Raw genomic sequence first — 22,486 nt, 5'->3', positions numbered from 1 at the left:
GAAATGTAAATCGTACCCACAAAGCGCGCGCACACGCACACACACACACACACGTATCTCTTTCCTATCCATCCACAACTCATACGTACCCTCTGCCTCGCTAATAAACCAGTGCCCCTCTCTCTCACACACACACACACAAAGTCCAAAGAATTTTACCGAAAACAAAAAAGAAAAACGAAAAAAGCTATTTTTATTTAAACAACGCATTCTCACAATGGAATATCATGCACGACTTACGCACTCTCCTGTCCAAGGACTAAAGCCACGTATGAAACCACGGATACAGTGTTTTTCTCCTCTACAGTCTCTTTAATCTCTCATTGTTGGTGAAAGAATACACAATTACGCTGGTAGGAACAAAAATATGTCATGGCTTTTCTTCCGTTTTCAGAGGTTTGGTAGTAAAAGGATTCAGTTTGCTGATGAAACTGAAAAGGGAAAAGCAAAAACACCAAGTGTACAAGAATTTACACAAACTGCAGGTCGTGCTAATCAAGTCGCTTCCAACTCTTCCCTTCACCCACCACACCCACTCTTAACCTTCGTATAAAAAAACCCCAACACACACACACACAAGTTCTTTTCATCAGAAGATGACCTTGAAAAGTTTAACAGGTCTACAAAGTGTCATCAACATTCAAGCACATCTCTTTATCTCCCTTTCACTCTCACACGCGCGCGCGCGCACGAACACTCCATACACGTGCATCCAAACACATACGCGCACAGAGGCACAGATAAGACGAGGCTGCTACAGCTGAATAACACTGTACGCACAGTATTTTGATATCTTACCTTTCAGATGTGTCTTCCAAACCAGTTTCTGTAAAATAATAAAACAATTAAGAATCGTATGCAACATTTTTAATAAATCGGTAAATATTTACGTTAAGATTTCAAATAAAGTCACAATTCTTTCAACATGAAACTGGCCAACAACAAAAATAATAATAAAAAAAAAAAATAAAGAAAACAAAATAAAACTCAAATCCAACAAAAAACTACTACCCTTCTTCCCACAAAAGTCATGGAGACTGCAAATAATTTGCAACGACTGTTATCTACTAGAAATGTACACAAATTTATCAGATATTTAACGCATGCGTATGCGTGTACTGTGAGTTCGTGCGAGCGCGCGCACGCGCTTATTTATGCTTTATACACCACCTGCAATTTTCTGTGCCAGCTGGACTATAAACATGTCTTTGAGCGGCCGAGGGGGGTTGTTCTTGGCCTCCGCTTCCCTGGCCTTGCGAAGCGCCTCAGGTACTGACAGCCCAACCCACTCGGCCTCCTCCACCTGCAACAGAGCCAAAACTCACATGACATAGCTGTCCGATCCAACACTGCCGGCGGGCATACTTCAATTAGAGAAACAATAAAACTCTTCACTACCACCAATCGAACAAGGCGTACAATTAACTTGGAGGTATCCGGGAAACGCAGACGTTTAATTAAATGGTTGGAAAAAAAAGATGTTGAGTAAAATTCTCGTTACCGCAAAGCAACGTTGAATTATTTTTAACCAGCCACATTTTACTTAACATGTGACTTTGGCTGTTTAAGACGGTCTCAAATTCAAGGAAATTCATTATACACAGTCACATATTTGACAGCACATGCCCAGCTGCAGGCCAAAAATCGTAACCAAGTTTCTTCTTCTCCCTCCCCTTCCCCTCCTTTTTTTTGTTCGTTCTCTCTTACTTTCTTATCACAGTCCCCGTCTGACTGAAGCGTGAGCGTGTACATATCGGTTTCAAATTCTAGGTCCTTTAGGCAGCATTGCCCCACAGCAACATCCCGGCCCTATCCAAACTAATCAACACTAATCACGGTTGAACTAATCCACTCAGAGAAGTGCGTGGGTGCGTGGTCACGGGAAACGGGCAGGTGGTGGCTTCTTGACCACACACGGGCCCTTTGTCGAGAAGACGCGCACCCCAGCCAAGGCAACAAGGTCGGTCGCCAAGCAGGGTCTTCTTCATCCCTATAAAAGTCACAAAAAGGTCGCCTTCACCGCTCCGCACCAAACCCATGCCAAATCATAACAACACTATTGGAAGCTTTATTTCCTATTTCCCTTTATCAAAGAGAGCCACCCTTCTCCGCACACACTGATAGCGAGAGTGAGAGTGTGCGAGACAAAAGGAGACAGAAAAATTATTTTGCGGCAAACGTCATCAGAATAAACTGTCAACAAACCTGCGTCTTGTGAAAGAGGTGCAATGTCTCTAGCCCCACCCACAAGGCCCCGCTGGACCAATCAAATATTAGAGACACGCTTTTGGTCGCCAAGGCGGCAGTTTGAATCCATGTCGCCTAGACAGGTGGGGTTGGGGGGAATAAAACGCACCGTTCCTATGAAGTTCATCACCGCACATCTACCTTGCAGTACCTTCTCACCTTCACTTCGTGTCTATATGAAGTTTGAAATGAAAGAGGCCTTCGAAATCTGCGACCAGCCAGGAGGGGTGGGTGAGTGGGGAAACGGGTGTCGAATGCCAAAAACAGTGGAGGGAGAAGCGGAGGAGAAGCAGTGAGGTGGGGGGGGGTGGGTGGGGAGCTGTGTCACACTAGTCATTCAAAAAGCTGAGGCGCGTGGAACGAGAGAAGTGGGCACGCTCTATGCGGAAAGTAGACGATATGGGAGTGGGGGAGTGGCTTCATAAACCCCTCGAGGTAAACCCACGTTGTTAGCAGAATAGGAATATAAGGAGAGGGACACAGCCGGCAGATTTTGGTGAACGTCAGATGCGCAGCTTTCAACATCACAAATAGTTCACTAAATTCAAAGTAGTCGGGCTTCTTTTCCATCTTTCAGCAGTCGTCGTTTCGACGCCCCATCCTAATTCGTTGTGACAGGTAACCCTTTTTCTTCGTACGATACGCCATCTGCTCTCCTCGCTGGGAGGAAAAGCGAAAAACCCTTCCCCACACAGCTGAGACGCTCCACCTCTGGAGAGATTATACAGAGGCTCAACACCCATGATGCTGCAACACAAAAGTATATGACCAAGCTAAGGTGAGACAAGTTTTACAGGACCGAGAACATTCCTGCCTTCAAGTGACTCTGAGCAGCCCCGACGGTGTTCCTCGAAGGTGCTGATGTCTCTGTAACCACCTGTTAACAGAGTAACGCTGTACCTGCTGCCAGCCTGGTGCTAGAGCCTTGGTGTTGGCCCTGCTGCCAACCTGGTTCTAGAGCCTTGGTGTTGGCCCTGCTGCCAACCTGGTGCTAGAGCCTTGGTGTTGGCCCTGCTGCCAACCTGGTGCTAGAGCCCAGTGTGTTGGTGCTGCTGCCTTCGTCAGGCACAGACTCGCCATGACGGTTCTGCCTGATAACATGTCGGCGAGAACTCCCCCACCCGGAACAATCGACAACTCAAGTCAGGGTATGTATTTATATAGTTCTCGTATTAATACGACGTTTGCGCTGTATATTGTCTTGGTTTATTCTTGATCCCAGCTTTAGTAGTACCTCACTATTACTTTTATTCTTTTATTTGGTGTGAAGCGAACACTACACTGCCAGAAAAAACGTGTGTGGATGCACTCAGAAACCACGAAGTACACAATGTAACCACGAATTACACACCGCCGCTGTTGCATACACTTTCAACTGCTAGAAGTAACGAGCGTGGAAACCGGATAATGAGAAGGCGGGGGTAAGGGGAAATACACACTCTGGACAACTCAAGAGAATTTTTTTTTTTAACAAGGGGGTTAACTCTTGCTCGAGTGACCACCTTACTGAAGGGTAGCGTCCCCTCACGTCTCCCACAAGGCGGGCTGAAAGGAAAAGCACAGTACTCACGACTGTCAGCCTCCTGTAACTCGCGCAATAGCAAAGTTTTATCATCTCCGTCACAGATCGCTACTAACCTCAGGTAAAACTCGCATCATGGCACCCAACACTCGACTACGTGGGAAGATTGAGATACACGCAGTGACGCAGACTATATAGTCCACACAAGGCATGTCAAACAGCCTTTGCAAGCTCACCTGCAGTCCGCACAAAAAAAAAAAAAAACACTGTAGCGATTCGCAATGTTAACTGAACTAATTAAGAATTTTAAATATTGTTATTTCCTTAACAGACCAGATAATCTTCGAAGACAGCGCCAGCGTGGGCTTTATATTCATATATCTTCTTAAATTGTTTGCTGGACAACACGCGCCGTCTCGCAAAAAGGCGCACGAGTTTCGGCCAGTAAGACGATGCTTTGTCGGAATCAAGTCTTATTTGCAGGTTCGGCGTGAAACATAAATTCCCTTCCAACTGTCAGTAGCTTTTCTCCCCAGGTATACCCGCTCATGGGTGTGGGAAAAGGGAAAAGTGGTGAGTTGGTGAGGACGTGGGTCTTGGGGACAGCGGCATAGCTTTGCCCCCCAACCTCCTTCCCTGAACTTTCGGGTTTGACCGCGGTCATAGAATGGGACTGCAGCAGTCACTCGTGTTCGAGAAGCATCAACACCTGGTTATAATGTACCTATCACCAAAAGTTTCTTTAAAAAAGCATTATCTGCGACTTCCGTATACGAATTCAAGGAATTCCACTGAGTGATGCCTGACCTCCTGAACGCCACTTAGGGTTCAAATCAGCGCCTTAGGAACGTCTCAGTTTCGTCTTCAATGTATCATTAGACCCAACAACGACAATGTACAAATTCTGCCACAATCTTGCTGTTTCTGCTTGTTTCCCTCCCAGCACTTCTTCCAGGCCATTGCAACTTACGATTATACATTTTTATCTAGGACATAGTCAGCTATCTACAAGTATTATGAGTTGCAAAAGAAGCAGTCTTAATAGATTTGTTTTCGCATGATGAGATATCGATGAGGCCATGAAGTCATCAGGTCCAACCTTTTAGATTACAATGACCGTCTCTTCGTTCCCTACGTCCGTCGTTGAACAAATAAACCCTCGACGAAGTCTCGCGCCACTGCCTGCACTACACGCGAGCGTCACTTCGTCCAAGACAAAGACACGCTGACAGCGGCGGACTGCTGAGGGGACTGTTCCCCAGAGAAAACCTCTGACCAGTGCCTATAGCAGTGAACGATCACAATAGAAAAACAGTGTCCGTCCAAACTCTTCCTTTCTTTCTTCATCCTCCCCCCACGAATCCAAGGCTGAACTGAATAACACATTTCAAGACTCCATGCAAGCTGTGAGAGAGAGAAAAGAAGAAAAAGTTCAGCGTGATGAAGTAATCATACGCACTCTCCCCAAGCTAAGCCATTGCCAAACTCGTTGTTCGTAAGCCAGTTCCCTCTCCCTGGAAACACAGATCGCAACTGTCGTCGTTCAGGGGCGGAAATCTAACAGATCAAAGTTTATCGAAATCATATTTAATGCATGGATCAAAAGGAACCCGCACCCGTAACCTGTACCAGGTTTGCCTAAATGTTGCTTGGAACGGTAAACTTGGCATATTGTAAACTGTTTCCTCTTCTTCATTTCAGAATTGCGAATGCAGGAAAAAACCAAAACGCAGATTGAAATATTTAAAAATGAGAAATTGAAGAAACTCTGATTATGAAAGAACAATACTTTTAAATAAAAATCCTTTTTCTCAAATATCTCTGAGTCGATACAACCATCATGAAGGCAGATTTTAGGAAACATCTGCTCGTAGCACAAAACCGCAAGAAGCGCTGCCTCATTCCAACTGCTTTTGTATCTCCGGCAATCCGTTACAAGTGGGATCAAGAGTTCACGGGCCAACCTGCTCTCGGCCCTCCTGCCATCTGTTGTTCAACTCAAGTTCTGTCTGTCCGAGCTGAGTGCAGTCGTATGACTGCGATTTCTTTAAAAATGTCTTACAGCAAGAAAACACTGCCGCGGGCTGTTTCGTGATTATTTGTGACAAACATTCGGCAGTGGAAAGTTGGCACGGTTCGGACATGGTACACACATTGCTGTTACTTTTTATGTCGCCATAGGTGTCCGTAAAAGAAACGCGCAATCGCTGACAAAAACAGCGCATAGCATGCATTACTGCTTGTGCACTGCACTTCCTAAAAGACTGACATAGAGACATGAATCCGGTCTTCCTAAATCCAGTCGTTTCCCTGTATTCAATACTTCTCACATCATTAACATCAATAAATGGCACGTGAAGGAGTGGCTGAATCTCGAGTTTCGACCTATTTCTCATCTTCACCAACACGTAGTTTCTCAGGACCGGAACCCTCAATAGCTTGTTCACCATCCATCACAGACGAAACGTTTAACACGAAAATTTTGTTGTGTGTTGCAGGTTGGCAAGAGGTCAACATGGCGGCGGATCACACTCTGCCCCCCGGACCCCCACCCCTCTCTTCCAGGACGGACTTCTCCCCCACGCATGTTGCCAGCTCGGCTTCGGACCCAAGGCTGAGCACTGGCGAGTGTCAGCACGGTTCCACGCATAAAGTTTACGCCGACTTGAAGTTTGGAATGGTTAGTAACTACTCTTACATTCATCTACCCATCCCATGATCTCAATACACCCCGATACACTCATAATTCAAGAGAGCTCTTGCAGCATTGTATGTGCGGGTGGAGTGACGTAGCAGAGAGTGGCTGGATGGTTATATGGGGGTGTGCACGCGCGGGTGTAACAAATTATTTACAAGCCAAGGAAAACCAATTGTCTTGTAAAGTCGCACAATCGCTCAAACAACGATTGCCACAGACTTATCACGGTGTTGGCTAGATGGAAGGGCCATAAAACAGCTCATGCTCTTTTCACGTCGAGAACGGAGGAAACTTGAACTGCCAGGCACGTGTCCCCTTTCTCCTCACCCCCGAATGCTATTTTTGCGGTGGTCAGTGCGCCCAGTGTGGCTTTGGACAAAGGAGATGCCCTGCAGCCGCAATCTGCCTGAAGCAACCAATCATGACGCGGCCGGCCAACTGTGACGTAACGCCACGGCATAGGCGTTATCTGCTCCTACCGAGTGGCTTCCCCTCTTCACTCATTTGAAGTTGCCTTTTCAGACGTTTAGACTTTTCAGTCGCTCATCTAACTGTATCACAAAAGAGAGAACACAGCGAGGATTACTATTGTAGGCACTTCTGTTTCTACCCAGACTGCTTTCAGTCATGCAAACTGAGTTGCTGTAACAATTAGACCCACGGACCGTGATACATCAGATTCTTTTGGTTCCATCTTGTTGATTCGTGTGTTCGTTAACTTGCCGCGAAGTGGAGGTAAGCTAAATCATTATATCAAGTAGAATACCCGCAAATAAGACTCTTCATCTCATCCAGAATTGCCCTTGTGGATTAATAAAGTTATATTGTATCACGAAAAAATAATCCGGCAAAAAATAATGAACGAATGAATGAAAGGTTGGACTGAACAGAAAGGAGGCCTTTATAAAACGAATAGAATGTAGGCTGATGGTAAGTATGGAATTATAAATAAATTCCGCATGTATTCTCAGAGTAGAATTCTTGCTTAATAAATTGGAGCTATAACATGAAGAAATAACTTTTAGGCGATGGCCTGTTGCAAAGCCAGCATTCGACTCAAAAAAGCATTCAGAAAAGACTGTCACAATCTCTTATTCCTTATCAACATGTCAATAAGCACTTAACAGTTATCGCTGATATTTGTCTGCGTGGCTCAGTCTTAGTGCTATCTAGTCACATAAAAACAAAGATATAAAGACCCCAACAATCTTAAAGTAAAACAATGCATCATTGCCATAGGGAGCATTTATGTAGTGTTGTAGTGTTTAAAAAAAATCTTCTGCGTTCATCTCTCAGTGAACAAACCCAAAACTAAAAAAGTACCCTCAAAACAGATATGTAAAAAAAAATGGGTTTAGATGCAGGAGTTTTACTACTCATCAATTTTAGTTTTTTTTGTTGTTGTTTATTTTAGTTTTATTTTAATGCATTGTGTAGCATTCTTATTTAGTAAAAGCTGTTGTACCCACCAAACAGTTGTGCGAAGAAAGCAAAGAATACTTACCAAAAAAGTGCCAGAAATGGTTAGTATTAGGTGCTGTATCATCTAAATGTAACAGGTTTACCAAGATCATATATTAAACCTCCTTTTCTTTTTCGTGCAGGACAGTATCCTAAGGCAGGAAAATCATTTGCAGTCTGAGCTTCTTGACATCAAGCAGCAGTTTTTTAAGCTGCTGAAGTCTTCAGGTGCGAATGATGCAAGCTATACTCTTTCTCCCAGCATCCGTTGCCATTCAGCACCTTCCAGTGGTTGGTGATACAGACATGAACACTCCCCGAAGGCCACAGGTCAAGCGCAGGCAAAGTAATGCATGCCGCCTGTATGCAGACTTGCTGATTGACCAGCTTCTGGCCCAAGCACGATATGATAATGAATCTTCTGATTTAATGAGCAGTTCCTCCGATGCTGACAGGTCACCTGATAATAAACAATCAGGGCAGCAAGCGCATAGCCAATGGACCTCAGAAGGTCATAACACTAGTGCAAACAAAACCAAGGTTGTTGCTGATGTGGAAACAGTCCCAAGAGCTCATCACCAGGTGCACCATGACTATTTGGTACCAGTTCAGTTCCATTCAACGCCTCAACATCAATAAAGTACTCAAGCCACAACATCAACACTACAGTTACCTCGGATGTGCTGACATCTTCATCCAGTCCTCCAGGGTATGCAAGCTCAGATGCATGCCCAGCATCCAGCGAGACATCCTCTGAAAGTAGAACTGTTCCTGACCTTGAGAAGGAGCTTATGTCCCGTATGATATACTATTCAGACTTTACAATTGATAGACAAAAAAAACTTGACCAGGAATATACACAGAGTAACTCTCAACGCTGTGTGGAGGGAGCAGATGCCAGTGCTTTGGTTCCATTGTCGATGAAAAAAGGCCTAAGCATACCAGCAAGAACCAGAAAACTAGGAGCCTATGCTAAACACACAAGCACGAAAAGAAGCTGCCATTCATCTAGTGACTACTGTGAATCAAGCATTTCATCTGAGGCAGGTTCTCTTAAAAAAACAAGTGGCAGCTGCTGTAAATTGCCCAGCAACACTTCATCCAAAGAAAGAATTTTGTCATCTCAGGAAAAAGCGTCATCTACAGGGAGTTCAAGAGGCTCCAGGTGCTCCACCCACCCTCTTGCCTCGTCTACCTTGATTTCAGATCCATCCAACATTCATGAGCACAGCAGCCAAGATACTGGCAGTGTATACACTTGGTCTCTTGAGGACAGCTCTGAATATGAAAACCTTCATCAATCTTTCATGCAAAGCAAAGGCAGGCGCTGTCATGGTTCTCTCCCACGTTCACATTGGCAACTTGGACACAGCTCCAAGACTTTTTGTTCCAGCTATTCTCAAAGGTCAGGTGGTATAAGGCCAGCCACTTTGATTGGGGCAGATTCTCCTCCACAGGAACAAACAATTAAAGCCAACTCATTGGAGCTAACTGATCTTATATCAGAATCTCCCCTTCAAAGCTCTAGTATAATGAGCACAGCCCTTTTCTGCTCTAGCAGCCTTCCCAGAACAAGTACCCGCATTTGTTTGTTTCCTGCTTCAAGAACTGATAATGGTTTTGCTGACCATTTCCCTTCTATGCCAGAACTTCAGTGTTCTTTGCAAGAAGATCATGGTATAACCACAACCACTAGCAGCCAGCTTCCCATTGTTAACACGAAAGAGTTGTCAATGTCTCCCCTGCATGAGCGCCTGGAGTTGCCTGGCAAGTCCAGTACTAGTGACAGCGGTGCAAGCAGCAGAGCAAACAACGCTGAGACCTCCCCTCTTGCTGAATCTGCAGAGGCTATGAAAAATTGGACCAGTCTTGACACTGAATCTCGGAATGCAATCATGGACTCCATCCTTACTGACAGTCCTCAGAGTTACGATAGCAGTGGGGCTCATGCTCCATTCAACTCTAATGCCTCTCCAGTTAGCTCCAGTGCTGGGAAGTCAATTATTTCTAGGTCTTCTGAAAGCAATCATTATAAGACCAGCATGGCAGCATCTTTGACCCCTGGATTCACACAACAAGAAGATGGTGTATTCAAAGTTCCAAGAAGTCCATCTTGGACACCGAAACGGAGATTGCTACCTATGAGAAAATCTGTGGGTCATGTTAGTACAAAGACTCTCTCACCAAAGAAAATGACTCCAGTGAAGTCTGGTCATGGAGTTCCTCTACAAGTGAGGCAAAAACTGTCTTCAGTTGTGGAGAAAGACAGTGGGTATCATCCACCAAGAATTTTTGACAAGAAAGCATTGGTACGCAAATTCAAAAAGTTTAGTGCAAATTTTTCTAAGCGGGAACAAATAAAAACTCTTGCAAATTTATAACAGTGGCAGATACTTGCTCTAAAATGAAAAAAATAAACCAAAATTTAACCATCTCCTCCATCAACTATTGCAGAATTTGGCTTGAAGAGTCAAAACTCAAAAATGAGTTCTTTGTACAAATGACAAGAGACCAGGACTAAGGAAAGATATAAACTTAACTTCACTTTTCCTCTTTCAACAAATTCTGAAATGGCAAATTACATTTGTTGTGCTGTCTCAAGTGAATTATTACTCAGCATAATAATGGTAACAAGGCCATTGGGATTGTTGTGACATTTAAAATTTTATGAGCTAAACCGTTTTATGCTTTCGTTGTTTTGTAGAATAACTGTTCACTTTTACATGCAAAAGATGATTGGTGTGTGTGCAGATGAAAGAGGCCTATCAGTCCCCCCACCCACCAATCTCCTCAAAATGTAATACACAGGCAAAGTTAAAACATTAATTTCTTTTTTGGTCTTTGAAAAGTACTCTTGTAAAGAATGATTAACTTATTTGTCTTTATTTGAAAGTATTTCACAAACAATATATTTGGAAAAAATAAATCTCTTATTTTCTAAACAAATCTTCAATTTGTGTGTGTGAAAGAAAAAGTGACTGCATACACTCCATCATGGATAAGAAATCAGCAAAAAAGAGATGGCTGGGGAAAATGTGGTGCCCAAACTACCAAGGGAAATATCAGTATTAACTGGTCATGCATGATACTGCAGGTACCTATAAACCTGACTTTAATTTCATGCAGGCCAGCAGTAACCCTGCAAACATTCATTGGGCTTTACTGAGTTATTTCAAACAATTGTAACAAAAAATTAGAGGTTAACCTGCTTCAAGGAAAACCTATTTTTTAGGTACCTATCTGTGTGTGCCTACACTGTGTTTAAAAAGTCTTTTTCCATGCACTTTGTTTGATGGATAGAGACTGGGCACTTTCCAATATGTATATGCAGGGATCTAACTGCCCCCTTCCAAAATTTTATTTGTATTTGTACGTGAAATTCCCTTGCATCATTATATCAATGGTAAACATAGTAAATCATCGGGCTATCATAGCAATGTTTCCCATACAAGCAATTTCACATTTAAAGGTTGAACCGTTTGCTGCTTTTATATAATTAGGGGCTTTAAAATGGTTTATGAATTACCCTCAGTTACTCAAAATCTAAAAACCCATGATAGAGGCCAGAGATCAGAACCCAAATCGACTCCATGTTTAATCTACAAGAATGAACTTCATACTTAGCCTAGAACAGTGGTGCTCAAATTTTTCTCGCCCGAGGGCCACATTTGATAAAAAATCTCGCACTCCATAACATGGCAGTTTTGCCAGAATCATGATGACGTTAAAAATGAATTTATGCAGCGATATACCAAAGCATAAGATTCGGTCAGAAAGAAATCATAACCCTGTCAGGATGATGTCATCTTGTGTCCTGATAAAATGAGCAAGCTGCATGAGGCACCTTCATAGGACATAGGTTGGGCACAGAGTTATTGGCTACTTTGTGTAATTGGCCCATGCTTACAAAATTCCTGGACATCAGCCTTCTCTCAACAACAGATCTACATTCTCCATCCCTGGGATATATATATATGACATAACTGCTGCAACAAGAACCATCTCAAGAACTTTGCTTAGCTTAGCAAAGCCAGAGGCTCAAAATCACTCTCTAAAAGGAAGCATTGGTTAAGTTTAGACATAAAAGCTTGACAGTAGAGGAGAAAGGAGACAATAAAAGTTAACTTTCCTCTGCTGCATATGGTACTTGGGTGCATTTGAGGGAAAATAGCAATGAAGAGCTAATTCTTTTGCTTATCTTGGACTGAGTAGGTCAGCATGAGGTAATCAACTTCCATTTTGTGGGTTGTACTGGCATGTTAACAGCTCCTAACGTGGGTAATTCAGCTGTACATGCTCTCTAATGTTTGTGGGAGAACCAAAGCACCCAACTATCACATTCTAATTTTTATAAAATGGCTCATTAAATGTGCAGAAACAAACACATGCAGATGCACAAGCGTAACTACACAAACTTTCTCATCATTGAAGAACACTCATACTCTGCTCACACACTTAAAGCACTAACCGGCATAATAAAGTCCTTGTATTTTTCAAGGATCTGGTCTCGCTTTACAGGATCATCAGGATATATTGACTTTGTTGCCAAAGCCACCAGCATTTCTCGCTTGATGTCCATTCCCAGCTTAGAGCAAAGATCCACTTCATGAGTCTAATTTGAAAGATTCATAGAACATTAAAAAGTTATTTTTCTTTATTTGCTGAAAAAGTGACATTGGAATGGCAGTTAACCTGGTTTAAATCTACATCCTTTTCAAAACAGTGATTAATGCCACAAGTACATGGTTGCTTCTTTGGTTAGATCAATGAAGGGCCAGGGAGAAGTGAAACACATTTACCAGAGTTGAAGGGAGAACACTGTTGTCAGAACTTTAAAAAAATACACTGACACACATGAATTCTCTCCCTTGTATTTAATTACAGAGCCTACGCGTAAGTAATTGGTGGTGTAGGAAGAGACGTGTCTTTTTTTGGGGGTGGGGGGTGGGGAGGAGGGCAACTAATACGAGAACTAATCCACCCAATTTTATGTCAAGTGTGGATTTTTTTTATCTTCAAAGCTAGCACTTGCAATTCTTGCAACAGTTCCTCTCTCTTATTTTCAAGCAGCCATGTGTCTGGGCAGTTAACTGTTCCTACCAGAAGCTGCTATTTAATGTCTGAAGTTTACATGTTGTCATAACAAAGTATAAAAAAATATGTATCACATATGTTTTAGTTAAGTCCTAGTCTCACATCTTTTCATTTGTTTTCTCCACAAAAATGTACTTTAAGATGATAAAAGAACAGCCTCCAGCTCATAGAATTAATTTTAATAACAAGCTCTTTACCTATTACTAGTGAGAGCTACGTTTGTTTCAGTTATTTAGAGCTCATATTCTGACATCCTACATTTAAAAGCATAATGGTACTCTTCTATAACAACAATGGAAATCTCATGCCTCATCAGCCTGACAACAGCAACAGAACAATAAAAAAAATCTTAAATGTAATAAAAATCCAATGTTCTCAGACCTTGAGGATGTAATTGTCAAAGCCAAAATGGTCATCAATCAAATCCATGGTTCTAAGGGTGACAGCAATAAGGAAATGCTTGTTAAGAATCTCGCTATACAGAACACGCTTCTGCAGTGAGGGTCGCCAAATCTTTGGAAATCTGAAAGGAGAAGAGCTTATATTAAAAGTCTTTGAAGAAATAAAAGTCAAGCTGACTGAGTGACCTGTGTCATCTGGTGGAGCGAAAAATAAATGTAATCTGGTTGTCTAGCTGTGATATTAAAATTTATTTTTTCCAAACATTCTCTTGAAAACTCAAAAGGATGGGATGAGATCAAACTGTAGGAATACACATGATTTATTATCAATAATAATTCCAATATAGACTCAATGTAACAAATCCATAATGAAATAGATACCACTTACTTTGTAGCACGTTCATGTTTCTTTCGGTAACCTGCAACAATTCCTTCTCCACCCCATAACCCTTTGTTGCATTCAGCCGGGTACAAAACTGTTACAGGTACATTCTGGACCCTAACCCTGAAAATTAGGTATGACAAACTCATCTCAGATTTAAAATATATGTGAACTGAACATTTTTAAAAATCAGGTAGGGTTAACATATGCCATCAAAAATTTTATAGAGATTATGACTGGAAATCAGGCCTTATGGGGGAAAATGTTTACACTGCTGGAACCAGTACACAACTGCCTCGTTTTAGTAGTTAGCTGGAAAAAATTGTCTGCCAGCAGTCCAGTAATACAAATTCCTGATTAGGACTGGCAGGCAGTCAGCTAATCTGCACACATCAATTATGATCATTCTTATTTTTTGTTTTTAATAAATCTCAAGTCCACTAAGAATTTAAAAATTTCATGTTCCTTTTTATTTTCAGTTTCATAGAGAAGCACTCCCTCTAAAACTTAGGAATAAATGATTATAATGAATCTTCCTGTATCAGTGAATTTTTAAAAATAAGAACATTTTCAGCAGTAGTAACTGACATTCAGTCAAATCTTCCATAAGCCCCATGAGATTTTGTATGAGATTTTCCATACATCCATGCATTTTGTAACACTGCTGTCTGCTCAAGTTCTGCCACAACAGTAACAGTTGTAAACATTTATCTAACTTCTGGTCACCTCAACATGTTGATTCTAGCATGAAATTTTCATCAGAAACTCAAACTAGTCTTCTATCAACATGTTTCCTTGAAATTTTATTTATGATAAAAGAACTCAAAGTGAAGCAGACAACTGTAAAAATGTCTCCAACATTTTCAATGGAGGCTTTCACCTTAACTTCAACTATTGTTGGTTACAGAATCCTGAAACTCAAGGATATAACCATTTACCTGAAAATGGTAGCTAAAAACATTTTGCAGAAAAAAGCATTACTGAAAAAGTATTAAAGTCTATTTCTATTTACCTATTATAAAGCATCTTGGAGCTTGTTTCTTGTGAGGAACTTGTGAGGATCTCCACAATTAGATAATAAGGCATAACTACAATGTTTACATTTAGAGAATCTCAAAGATAAATTGTGTTAAGTTTCATTTTCATACCTCTCTCCTGTTTTAGGATTAGGGATATATTTATTTGGATTTGGTCTCCAGTGAACAGGTGTTGGGTCCTTTGTCATGAATTCTATGCATCGTTGTTTGTAATGTTCTGGTAACAAGCCTTCTGTTTCATTTGTCCATCGATAGACATATGGTAAATTTTTCCCTGCAATATAACAGAAAAATTAACTAACATTAAGTTTGTTCCTTGAATGTTGCGTTGGTTCTTGCGTGTTTTACACTGTTATAAGATAATAATGTGCGCTCTTTATTTGTTCGTAGGTGTGTGAGTACATGTCCGTGTGTGTGATCGCACGCTTAGAGAGACTATAAAATTGTCCTTAGACAAATGTATTCGCTACATGTCTTTTGCAGGAAAGGAAATTAAACGCAAGAATATTACTGAGTACCCAAAGATAGAACAAAACATTGACGATTTTACGTTATCCCGTAGTTTGCGTTTACATTGAAGCATTTCAGAACATTTCATATTTAAACTTAAGAAGCAGAAAAATACTTACCCCATCTAATTCGAATACTCTTTCCTATTTTCATCTGAGCCATGGTAATACCGACAGACTGATCCTAAGGTCAGAAATTCACATGGACGCCGCCATTGTTGGACTATTTGGCGCGAGACTTCCTGTTCGCTTGATGCTCATTATTTTAAAGAAAATTCTAACAACGCCAAATTACCCTGCAGGCTCATCACTTTAATCGATTAACTCTAATTTTGTAACACACGAAATATTAAAACTTTGTGCTTCTCTGTAAGTGGGTAAAGCTATCACAAAATCAGTATGCTACCACTTCTTGTAAGGCGCACACATTAGCAGACGCTCGTTGCCCGCGGTGTTCGTATGCAATATTCAGACCGTGCCGAGTATTATAGGGGCAGCAAGCAATGGTTGTAGCAAATTTCAATGACCAAATGTGGCCATTCTTAATCACTTCACACTCTTTACTAGAAACTAAGCTGTAAAATTAATAGGATGAGAGTTTACTCTGTCTTCTGACAACAGAACTTTTCAAGTATCGACCCACTAACAAAAGTATCTTCTCTTCGTTGACTCCGGATCTGATGGTCTATCTGTCTTATTATTGTGTGTTGGGTGTCTGACAACTTTTTTTTGTTCGTGAGTTTAACTTACAGGAGACAACAGAATTAAGTTTCATTTAAGTAGGAATAATAATGTTTATTTCACTCATTTGACGAGGAACTTTTAAATTACCATGAAAATTGTATTCCAGCAGATCAAAACAGTGACTCTGCACTGAAAACTAATAATATAATTAAATCTTATTCCAAATAATTTATGCACGTATATTGAAATGAGAAAAATCTCAGTGTTCTTTAATTAAGGATATATGTGTGAAAGTCACTCCAATTTCTTCTGTTTATGTAAATAAACACAATGTTGTGTGGTAGAAAACACAGGCTGAACATATCAGGTTTTTTTTTTCTTTTGAAAGATTGTTTTGAATCACGACTTTTACAAAGGAATTTTTGTTTTTACTCAGCTGCAGCTATAGAGAGGTGCCCAGAACGGGATCTGAGCCTAGAACCTTAGGATACGTCGAAACTTACGCAGAGGTGTCAAGTATAAGCGTTTATCGTCACACTAGAGGCCGCCCTCGGCAATGTCAGAGTCGATGTCAACAGTGACCAGTATCACTATTGGTCACTGACAGCAAAACACACACACGCACGCATATACATAGACACACTGCTGTTTTGAGTATAGGCACCATCATTTATTCTTGTTTTATTCACATATATTTACTCAGACAACCACTTAGTAAGCACTCACAGATATTAGTACCAAAAATATAGTTCGTGTTAGCAAGTCAAGGAACGCAAAATAAAAACGCGACAACGCTGAGCAAGGGAAAGACGCTTTGAAAGAAGAAACACTAAATTTCATTTGTCTGGCGGACCTCGACTTTGGACATATTGTCGTTTACTAATGTGCCATTAAGGAAATCCTCCCGCGCATACTGCAGCAGGTGCAACAATAAAAAAGGAGCCATGTTCAATTGGCGATCGAGATCACTGCTTATGACTGGCTTCTAAAGAAAGACCACAGAATACAAAATAACTGGCATAGTTCTATTTATAAGTTATGCAAAACTAGAAGAATGTGAAGTTCTAAATATTTTCGTAAAATGAGATAGAAATAATACATGCAGTTTCATTATTACTCCTTAATATTACATTCTAAAATAAAATCAACGTTGGATAATACTTTACAAGCCTCTACAAGGTACATTTGTCGTAGTTACCTTTCGAAAATATTGAGCCCAATAACCTATCCACAACACCTATCCATCCCCAAAACACACACACACGTACCACGTATCAACTCTTTAACCAACAAACTTACGTATAAAGGTAAAAACACATCCTGTGCTTAGTATGTAAATAAAGCGTTGATCTTTGTCTGTGCGTACGTCTGTGTGCATGTGTCCACCTATCACTCTTTCTCTTTATACATCTACGATTGCGTAGTAAAAGATCGACTGCATATTTGTGCATAGCTGAGAACAGTTTGCTAACATCTTTTTGACCAATTTTATTTTAACAATAAACACTAATGTCCTAAGGCAAAATGGAATCAATGTTCCCTCAAAGGCAGACGTACAGGCGGATTGCTGCGCACACACAGTTTCAAGCAAGCACAAAAAAGGAGTGAGGGACATATACCAATGTGGTAGAATAAGATTTTGTCACCTTTGAGGTTAACATTTTTGTTTTTCGACACTTTGCAGGGAACATTTTTTTTTTGTTAGTTTTCAGCTTTCGAAGAAAAGGTTAAAATATTAGCGAGAGCATTATAATTGTGTCTAAGTCAACTTCAAAAAAAAAAAAAAAAAGCTTGAAAACAGTAATAATATATCTGGTATACAAAACTTGTTTATTCGAGTACATTTTTTTTGAAATATGAATTTAGAATCTTGCATTTGTTTCAACCCTGCAGTAGTAGTTGTTTATAATAATAATAATAACGAGCACAGGTTTTAGTAAACCAATGTAACAGTTAAAGGCCGTTTAACAAAATTCGCAGGATGCAGCTACAAAAGTTAGGTGACTGTACAGTAAGACTATAGCACGATCACCAGTCCCACACCTGTAAAAGGTGCAGTACACCAACAATCGGCGGGGCCTGTCCCCCAGCCATCCCACGTTTATATTGGGGGACTGTTGTGTGTTCACGCCTTGCAGGTGAGAATACCTTGTGTAATCATGTTTACGCTTTTAAAACGCTTGTATCAATCATAGAACAAGTCAAAACAGCTTTTCATGTGTCGTAAGCTGTCCATAAAAATATCCAATGAAAAGTAAGAAAAATAAGTAAAAAAAAAAAAAAAGAAATTGTAATCTTCAAGGCACGTAATGAAAATATTAATTTGAACGTCCTGCGTTAACTTCACAATGTTTTGAGAGAACAAATGTTAATGTTTCGAGACAAGGCTGAAGGTGATGAACTTTGTGTGAGGCGAGGTGTGCATGCATGGGCTTGTGAAGACTGCAGGGCTGATAACTCTGTTCTGTACAGGAAGACGACCATATGAACGAAAAGGACGCAGTCTGAGCAGGGAGCACTTGTTAGTGACCTGTACTGCATATTAGAATGTTTTAAACTCACAAGTTATTTCAACGAAATGTGACGGGTGTCTGCAACCGGTAAAGAGATCACAAAATAAAAAAAGGGAGGTAATTACAAACCCACCGACACGAGTTTGTGCTCCTGTATTCGTGTACACCTGCATGAGGAATTGTGTGTGTGTGTGCGCGTAGTTAAACGAAAGTTTGTCTGTGGATATAACTGCGCAAATTTCATGTTTTTGAACAATGTACACCTAAATAATCAAAACACAAAACCCTCAATCTTGTACAACAGTGATATACAGTCACACATATTATATGTACAAACTATACACTTTACAGTCTTCTGATATCTGAGTCTTTTTGTACATACATCAAAGCATCCCGTTAGTAAAATTAACAAAACATACAGCTGTAAAAACAAAAGCCGCATCGACATGCTGATAGGGGCGACGAAAACTAGATAAATAAAAATAAAGAGGAAGGAGAGATCACAGCTGTGCACAGGAAAAAAATGGAATGAACAGACTAAAGCAGGCGTTAATTTCTCTACATGTCACAGATGCATTTCATTTAGTTTAAAACTAGTTTCTTCACTAAAAGAAAGCTTTATTGCTTTATATTTATTGAGTTATTTTATTGTGCTTGTTCGCACAGTAAATCGGCAGTGACACCTCCGACCCTTTTTCTTACAGAGTTTGTTCTCTTCACCTTCTGTAGTTTTTGTTCGGGAAGAACTGGATTTGAGCCAGCCAGAAAAAGAAAGAAAGAAAAAAAAGCCTTCCGTACCAGATGCTGTCCTAGAGCCGAACTCCTTAAACTGCTTCAAGTTTGTGATGGAGGAATATCTACAACCAATACTGCGGAGGGAGGTGTTATTCACCTTCAACTAACCCTGTCACTTGATGCCTCCCTCGAGCTTCAAAGAAGGGAAGGCGAAAGATTGTACAGAATGCTGAGGTGATAAATTTATAATAATTAAAGAAAATATTTAAATGAATGATCTCAATTGCCTACCTTAGTCATTTCTAAAAAAATGAACAAAATAGAAAAGAATGCAACCACTGAACTCCAAAGCCAACAAAACAGGAGGATCTAAAGTTTTCCACATCGTAAATACTGGAAGGAAAGGCATGAAGACCTTCTACATGGTTTCAGAATAGAATGCTATGATAAAAGTTAAGGTCTGGGAACTTCAGCAAAACAAAGCTGTTACATCTCTTCGAAACTGAAAGTCTTTTGTTGAACTTCGACTACTGCTTACGATAGCTACTGGTTTAGAAAGCATTGAGAGATCACAGCGCTAAGGATTTTCAAAAAGAACAACTTACACAAAAAAGCAATGCAATACACAACACAGGATAAAATTCATTAATAAACTGCATTTCTAACTTTCCTTCATGCATACATACAAACCCGGATATGGGATTAGAAACACTACCTTTCATAAGTGAAATGAACAGCTTGATTATTACTTTTTAAAAATACTTTTTTTGTAGGGTAAGAGGAATTGTGGGTCAACTGTATCTTTGAGCCAGGTGAATGGGTGTTTTATAGGCTCTGTGGTTCAAAAAGCTTCCATAGACCCATACTGTCTCACATTTCTTCGCTAGTTGAAGACAGCCAAACACTATCCTCTGTGTTACCTACGTCTGCTGGTCCATGGAATAACCGGAACCTGTTAAAATCGGCAGACTCGCTCACGTCTCAGTTACCGAATTACACCAGTGCTACCTGTCACTAACACTCCATGTTCTAGAAGAAAGACTACACATCCGCCTGTTGAAGCTCATGGAACTGAAAACCTGATATATTGTGTCGTGAAATGAAATCTTGCCTGTATAAATAAGGGGACGCGCACACACACTGATATGAAGTTTGCGATATTACCACAAGAACAGGTAAAAAAAAAAAAAAATTCAGAAAAAATGGAATAAATGTTAACTTTTTTTTTTTTTTTAAATATTCAGTATAAATACTACAAAAGGCTGGGTAAATAATCACCCTCTTTCTCCTTTAACCTCCGACAACAACTTGTGAGAATTAAAGGCTAACAGTCCACAAGCAAGACACCACCACATCAATGTTTATACAAACAAACCGTTCGCTGAATAATATCAGTCTCTACGCTAACAGGCAGATCAGAGCTCAACATAGGTCTGACCATAATTTTTATGAGATTTTTATTGCTCTGTGTGTGGTGTGTGTGTGTGTGTGTGTGTATGCACGTGCGTGCGTGCGTGATTGCACAGTGTTACCACAGACTTAATTTCAACTCCCAGCTAACAAAACACAGGTCCTTTAGGCAGCAATCACCAGAAACACGGTGGTGCGAAAGACAAGTAGATGCTCTTGCAGCAACAGCAGCAGCCTCTTTGGTTTTTTGAAGAGAGTTGGGCGGGGTGACACCGCTGATCACATGACCAAATCACGAACAGTCTTGGTATTCGATTCTTTCTCATTTCATAAGGCGGAGCAACAAAGGGGAGTCCATCTGGTTGCGAAGAACTACACTTCCGTATTGTCCTTGTTGTAGGCCTGAGGCAGCAGAACTCGGGTGTGTCCGTTGGCCGATACGGTGACCGGCTTGGCGGCGAACTGAGGCGGAGGAGGAGGCTTGGCAGCGTAGGGAGGGGGTTTGGCGCCTTTATTGCGCCGACGCCGTACGATGAGGATGGCGAGCAGAAGGCAGAGGATGGCGAAGACGACGAGCGAGATGATGATGGGGATGAGCGGCAGGTCCGATTCCGTGTTGGTGCCCACGCTGACGTCCCCGTCGTCGAGAAGGGCAAAGCGCAGCTGCACGCGCGCCATGTTGGTGCCCTTGCCGCCCTGCCCGACGCCGTCCAGGTCGTCCTGCTCGCGCTTGACGCGGGAGAGGCCGGTCGCCAGGTGGCGCGCATCGAACAGCGCATGCGCGCTGCGTTTGCCGATGCCCCGTCCGGCGTTTGCTCCCGACCGCACCGTGTAGATGGCGTGTAGGAACCATTGGCGCCCAGAGTCCACCTGGAAACAAAAACAACAACATGCGCACCCACCCACGCACGCGCGCGCACACACAGAGATACACCTTATGTAAGTTAAGGTCAAGCGCGTAGCCTTTTCACTCACAAACCTTACCAGAAGTCTTCAAACTAATAAGAGACCAGCTGTAACACGGAGTGTTTTCAGAAAACGACCGACAGGTACAAGCTTGCACTGCTCACATAAAACACACTTTGTGGCATTGAGTACTTACCCACCAGAACAGTTTATTGCTCTAGAAATCAAGATGCTGAAAAAAACTCCAAAGGAAAAAACAAGAAACAACATGTGGAAAGAAAAGATGAAACAGGAAAAGAACACAAACAAAGAATAAGAGAATAAGCAAAAGTTATGCCATTTTTTTTTACATCTATCCCTCTAAGTAGGAGAGATTAAAACACTACATTATTACAAAATAAAGTCATTAAAATCACAACAGTAAAAATTGTGTCCCGAGGAGGAGGGGATTGGCAGTGGGTAGGAGGAAGATAGGGAGGAAGATAGGAAGGAAGTAGAACTTCAACAAGGTAGTAAAAGTCACTGAAAGTAATGAAGAAAAGATTAAAGAATCATGGTCATGCAACAGAAGGACCACCAGAAGCAACTTCTCACCTGGAAAAGAGGCTTGCAGTCCATAGAAAAGCCGTCTGCTCCAGATTGTTTCACCAGCTCGAGTGCACTGGAATCGTCGCTAGCCAGGAGAGCATTGAAAGGAATGTCTTGGAAGGCCTTGACCTCAGTAAAAGGAGCTCCCTTGTCCTGAACAATCCAAACCAGTTGCTGTTATATTTCGATAAAAATACCACTTGCTTCAAGCCACAGACAAAACCATTCAACACGATTAGCTGAAGGTTGGTTAGAATGTTCTTTACCAAATACGTGTATTGTAAGTTTATTGTACGACG

The 22,486-nt window shown here is 41.2% G+C and overlaps 3 protein-coding genes across 3 annotated transcripts in view; 1 reads left to right on the top strand and 2 right to left on the bottom strand.

Moving 5' to 3' along the window:
* Positions 1-173: 173 nt before the first annotated feature.
* LOC112559244 (39S ribosomal protein L28, mitochondrial-like) lies at positions 174-15,626 on the bottom strand. The gene is made up of 8 exons (XM_025230332.1): positions 15,472-15,626; positions 14,954-15,116; positions 13,812-13,928; positions 13,404-13,545; positions 12,397-12,540; positions 1,171-1,303; positions 799-826; positions 174-431 (listed from the first exon to the last, which is right to left on the bottom strand). The coding sequence occupies exons 1-8, from the start codon at positions 15,512-15,514 to the stop codon at positions 371-373; spliced, it is 831 nt and encodes a 276-aa protein (XP_025086117.1). The 5' UTR covers positions 15,515-15,626; the 3' UTR covers positions 174-370.
* Positions 2,623-8,261, top strand: LOC112559245. Its single transcript, XM_025230333.1, has 3 exons — positions 2,623-3,395; positions 6,268-6,449; positions 8,072-8,261. The coding sequence occupies exons 1-3, from the start codon at positions 3,326-3,328 to the stop codon at positions 8,225-8,227; spliced, it is 408 nt and encodes a 135-aa protein (XP_025086118.1). The 5' UTR covers positions 2,623-3,325; the 3' UTR covers positions 8,228-8,261.
* A 1,057-nt stretch (positions 15,627-16,683) lies between the features above and the next one.
* The window catches only part of LOC112559602 (FRAS1-related extracellular matrix protein 2-like), a 113,471-nt gene continuing 107,668 nt past the window's right edge, over positions 16,684-22,486 (bottom strand). The window contains 2 exon segments of the mRNA XM_025230936.1: positions 16,684-21,563; positions 22,194-22,340. Coding sequence (XP_025086721.1) covers positions 21,066-21,563; positions 22,194-22,340 — 645 coding nt within the window. The 3' untranslated portion in view covers positions 16,684-21,065.

Source organism: Pomacea canaliculata, linkage group LG3, assembly GCF_003073045.1.
Source record: "Pomacea canaliculata isolate SZHN2017 linkage group LG3, ASM307304v1, whole genome shotgun sequence".
Classification (NCBI taxonomy): domain Eukaryota; kingdom Metazoa; phylum Mollusca; class Gastropoda; order Architaenioglossa; family Ampullariidae; genus Pomacea; species Pomacea canaliculata.
The sequence above is the reverse complement of the archived record's forward strand: the minus strand, read 5'-3'. Positions and strand labels throughout refer to the sequence as shown.

Bases quoted from the DNA above. Each gene is read 5' to 3' on its own strand.
- LOC112559245 (XM_025230333.1), top strand. From the start codon at position 3,326: ATGACGGTTCTGCCTGATAACATGTCGGCGAGAACTCCCCCACCCGGA. The intron at 3,396-6,267 runs GTATGTATTTAT...TGTGTGTTGCAG, and splicing joins AATCGACAACTCAAGTCAGG to GTTGGCAAGAGGTCAACATG. The intron at 6,450-8,071 runs GTTAGTAACTAC...TTTTTCGTGCAG, and splicing joins CCGACTTGAAGTTTGGAATG to GACAGTATCCTAAGGCAGGA.
- LOC112559244 (XM_025230332.1), bottom strand. From the start codon at position 15,514: ATGGCTCAGATGAAAATAGGAAAGAGTATTCGAATTAGATGGG. The intron at 15,117-15,471 runs GTAAGTATTTTT...GTTATATTGCAG, and splicing joins GAGTATTCGAATTAGATGGG to GGAAAAATTTACCATATGTC. The intron at 13,929-14,953 runs GTATGAAAATGA...CCTAATTTTCAG, and splicing joins AATCCTAAAACAGGAGAGAG to GGTTAGGGTCCAGAATGTAC.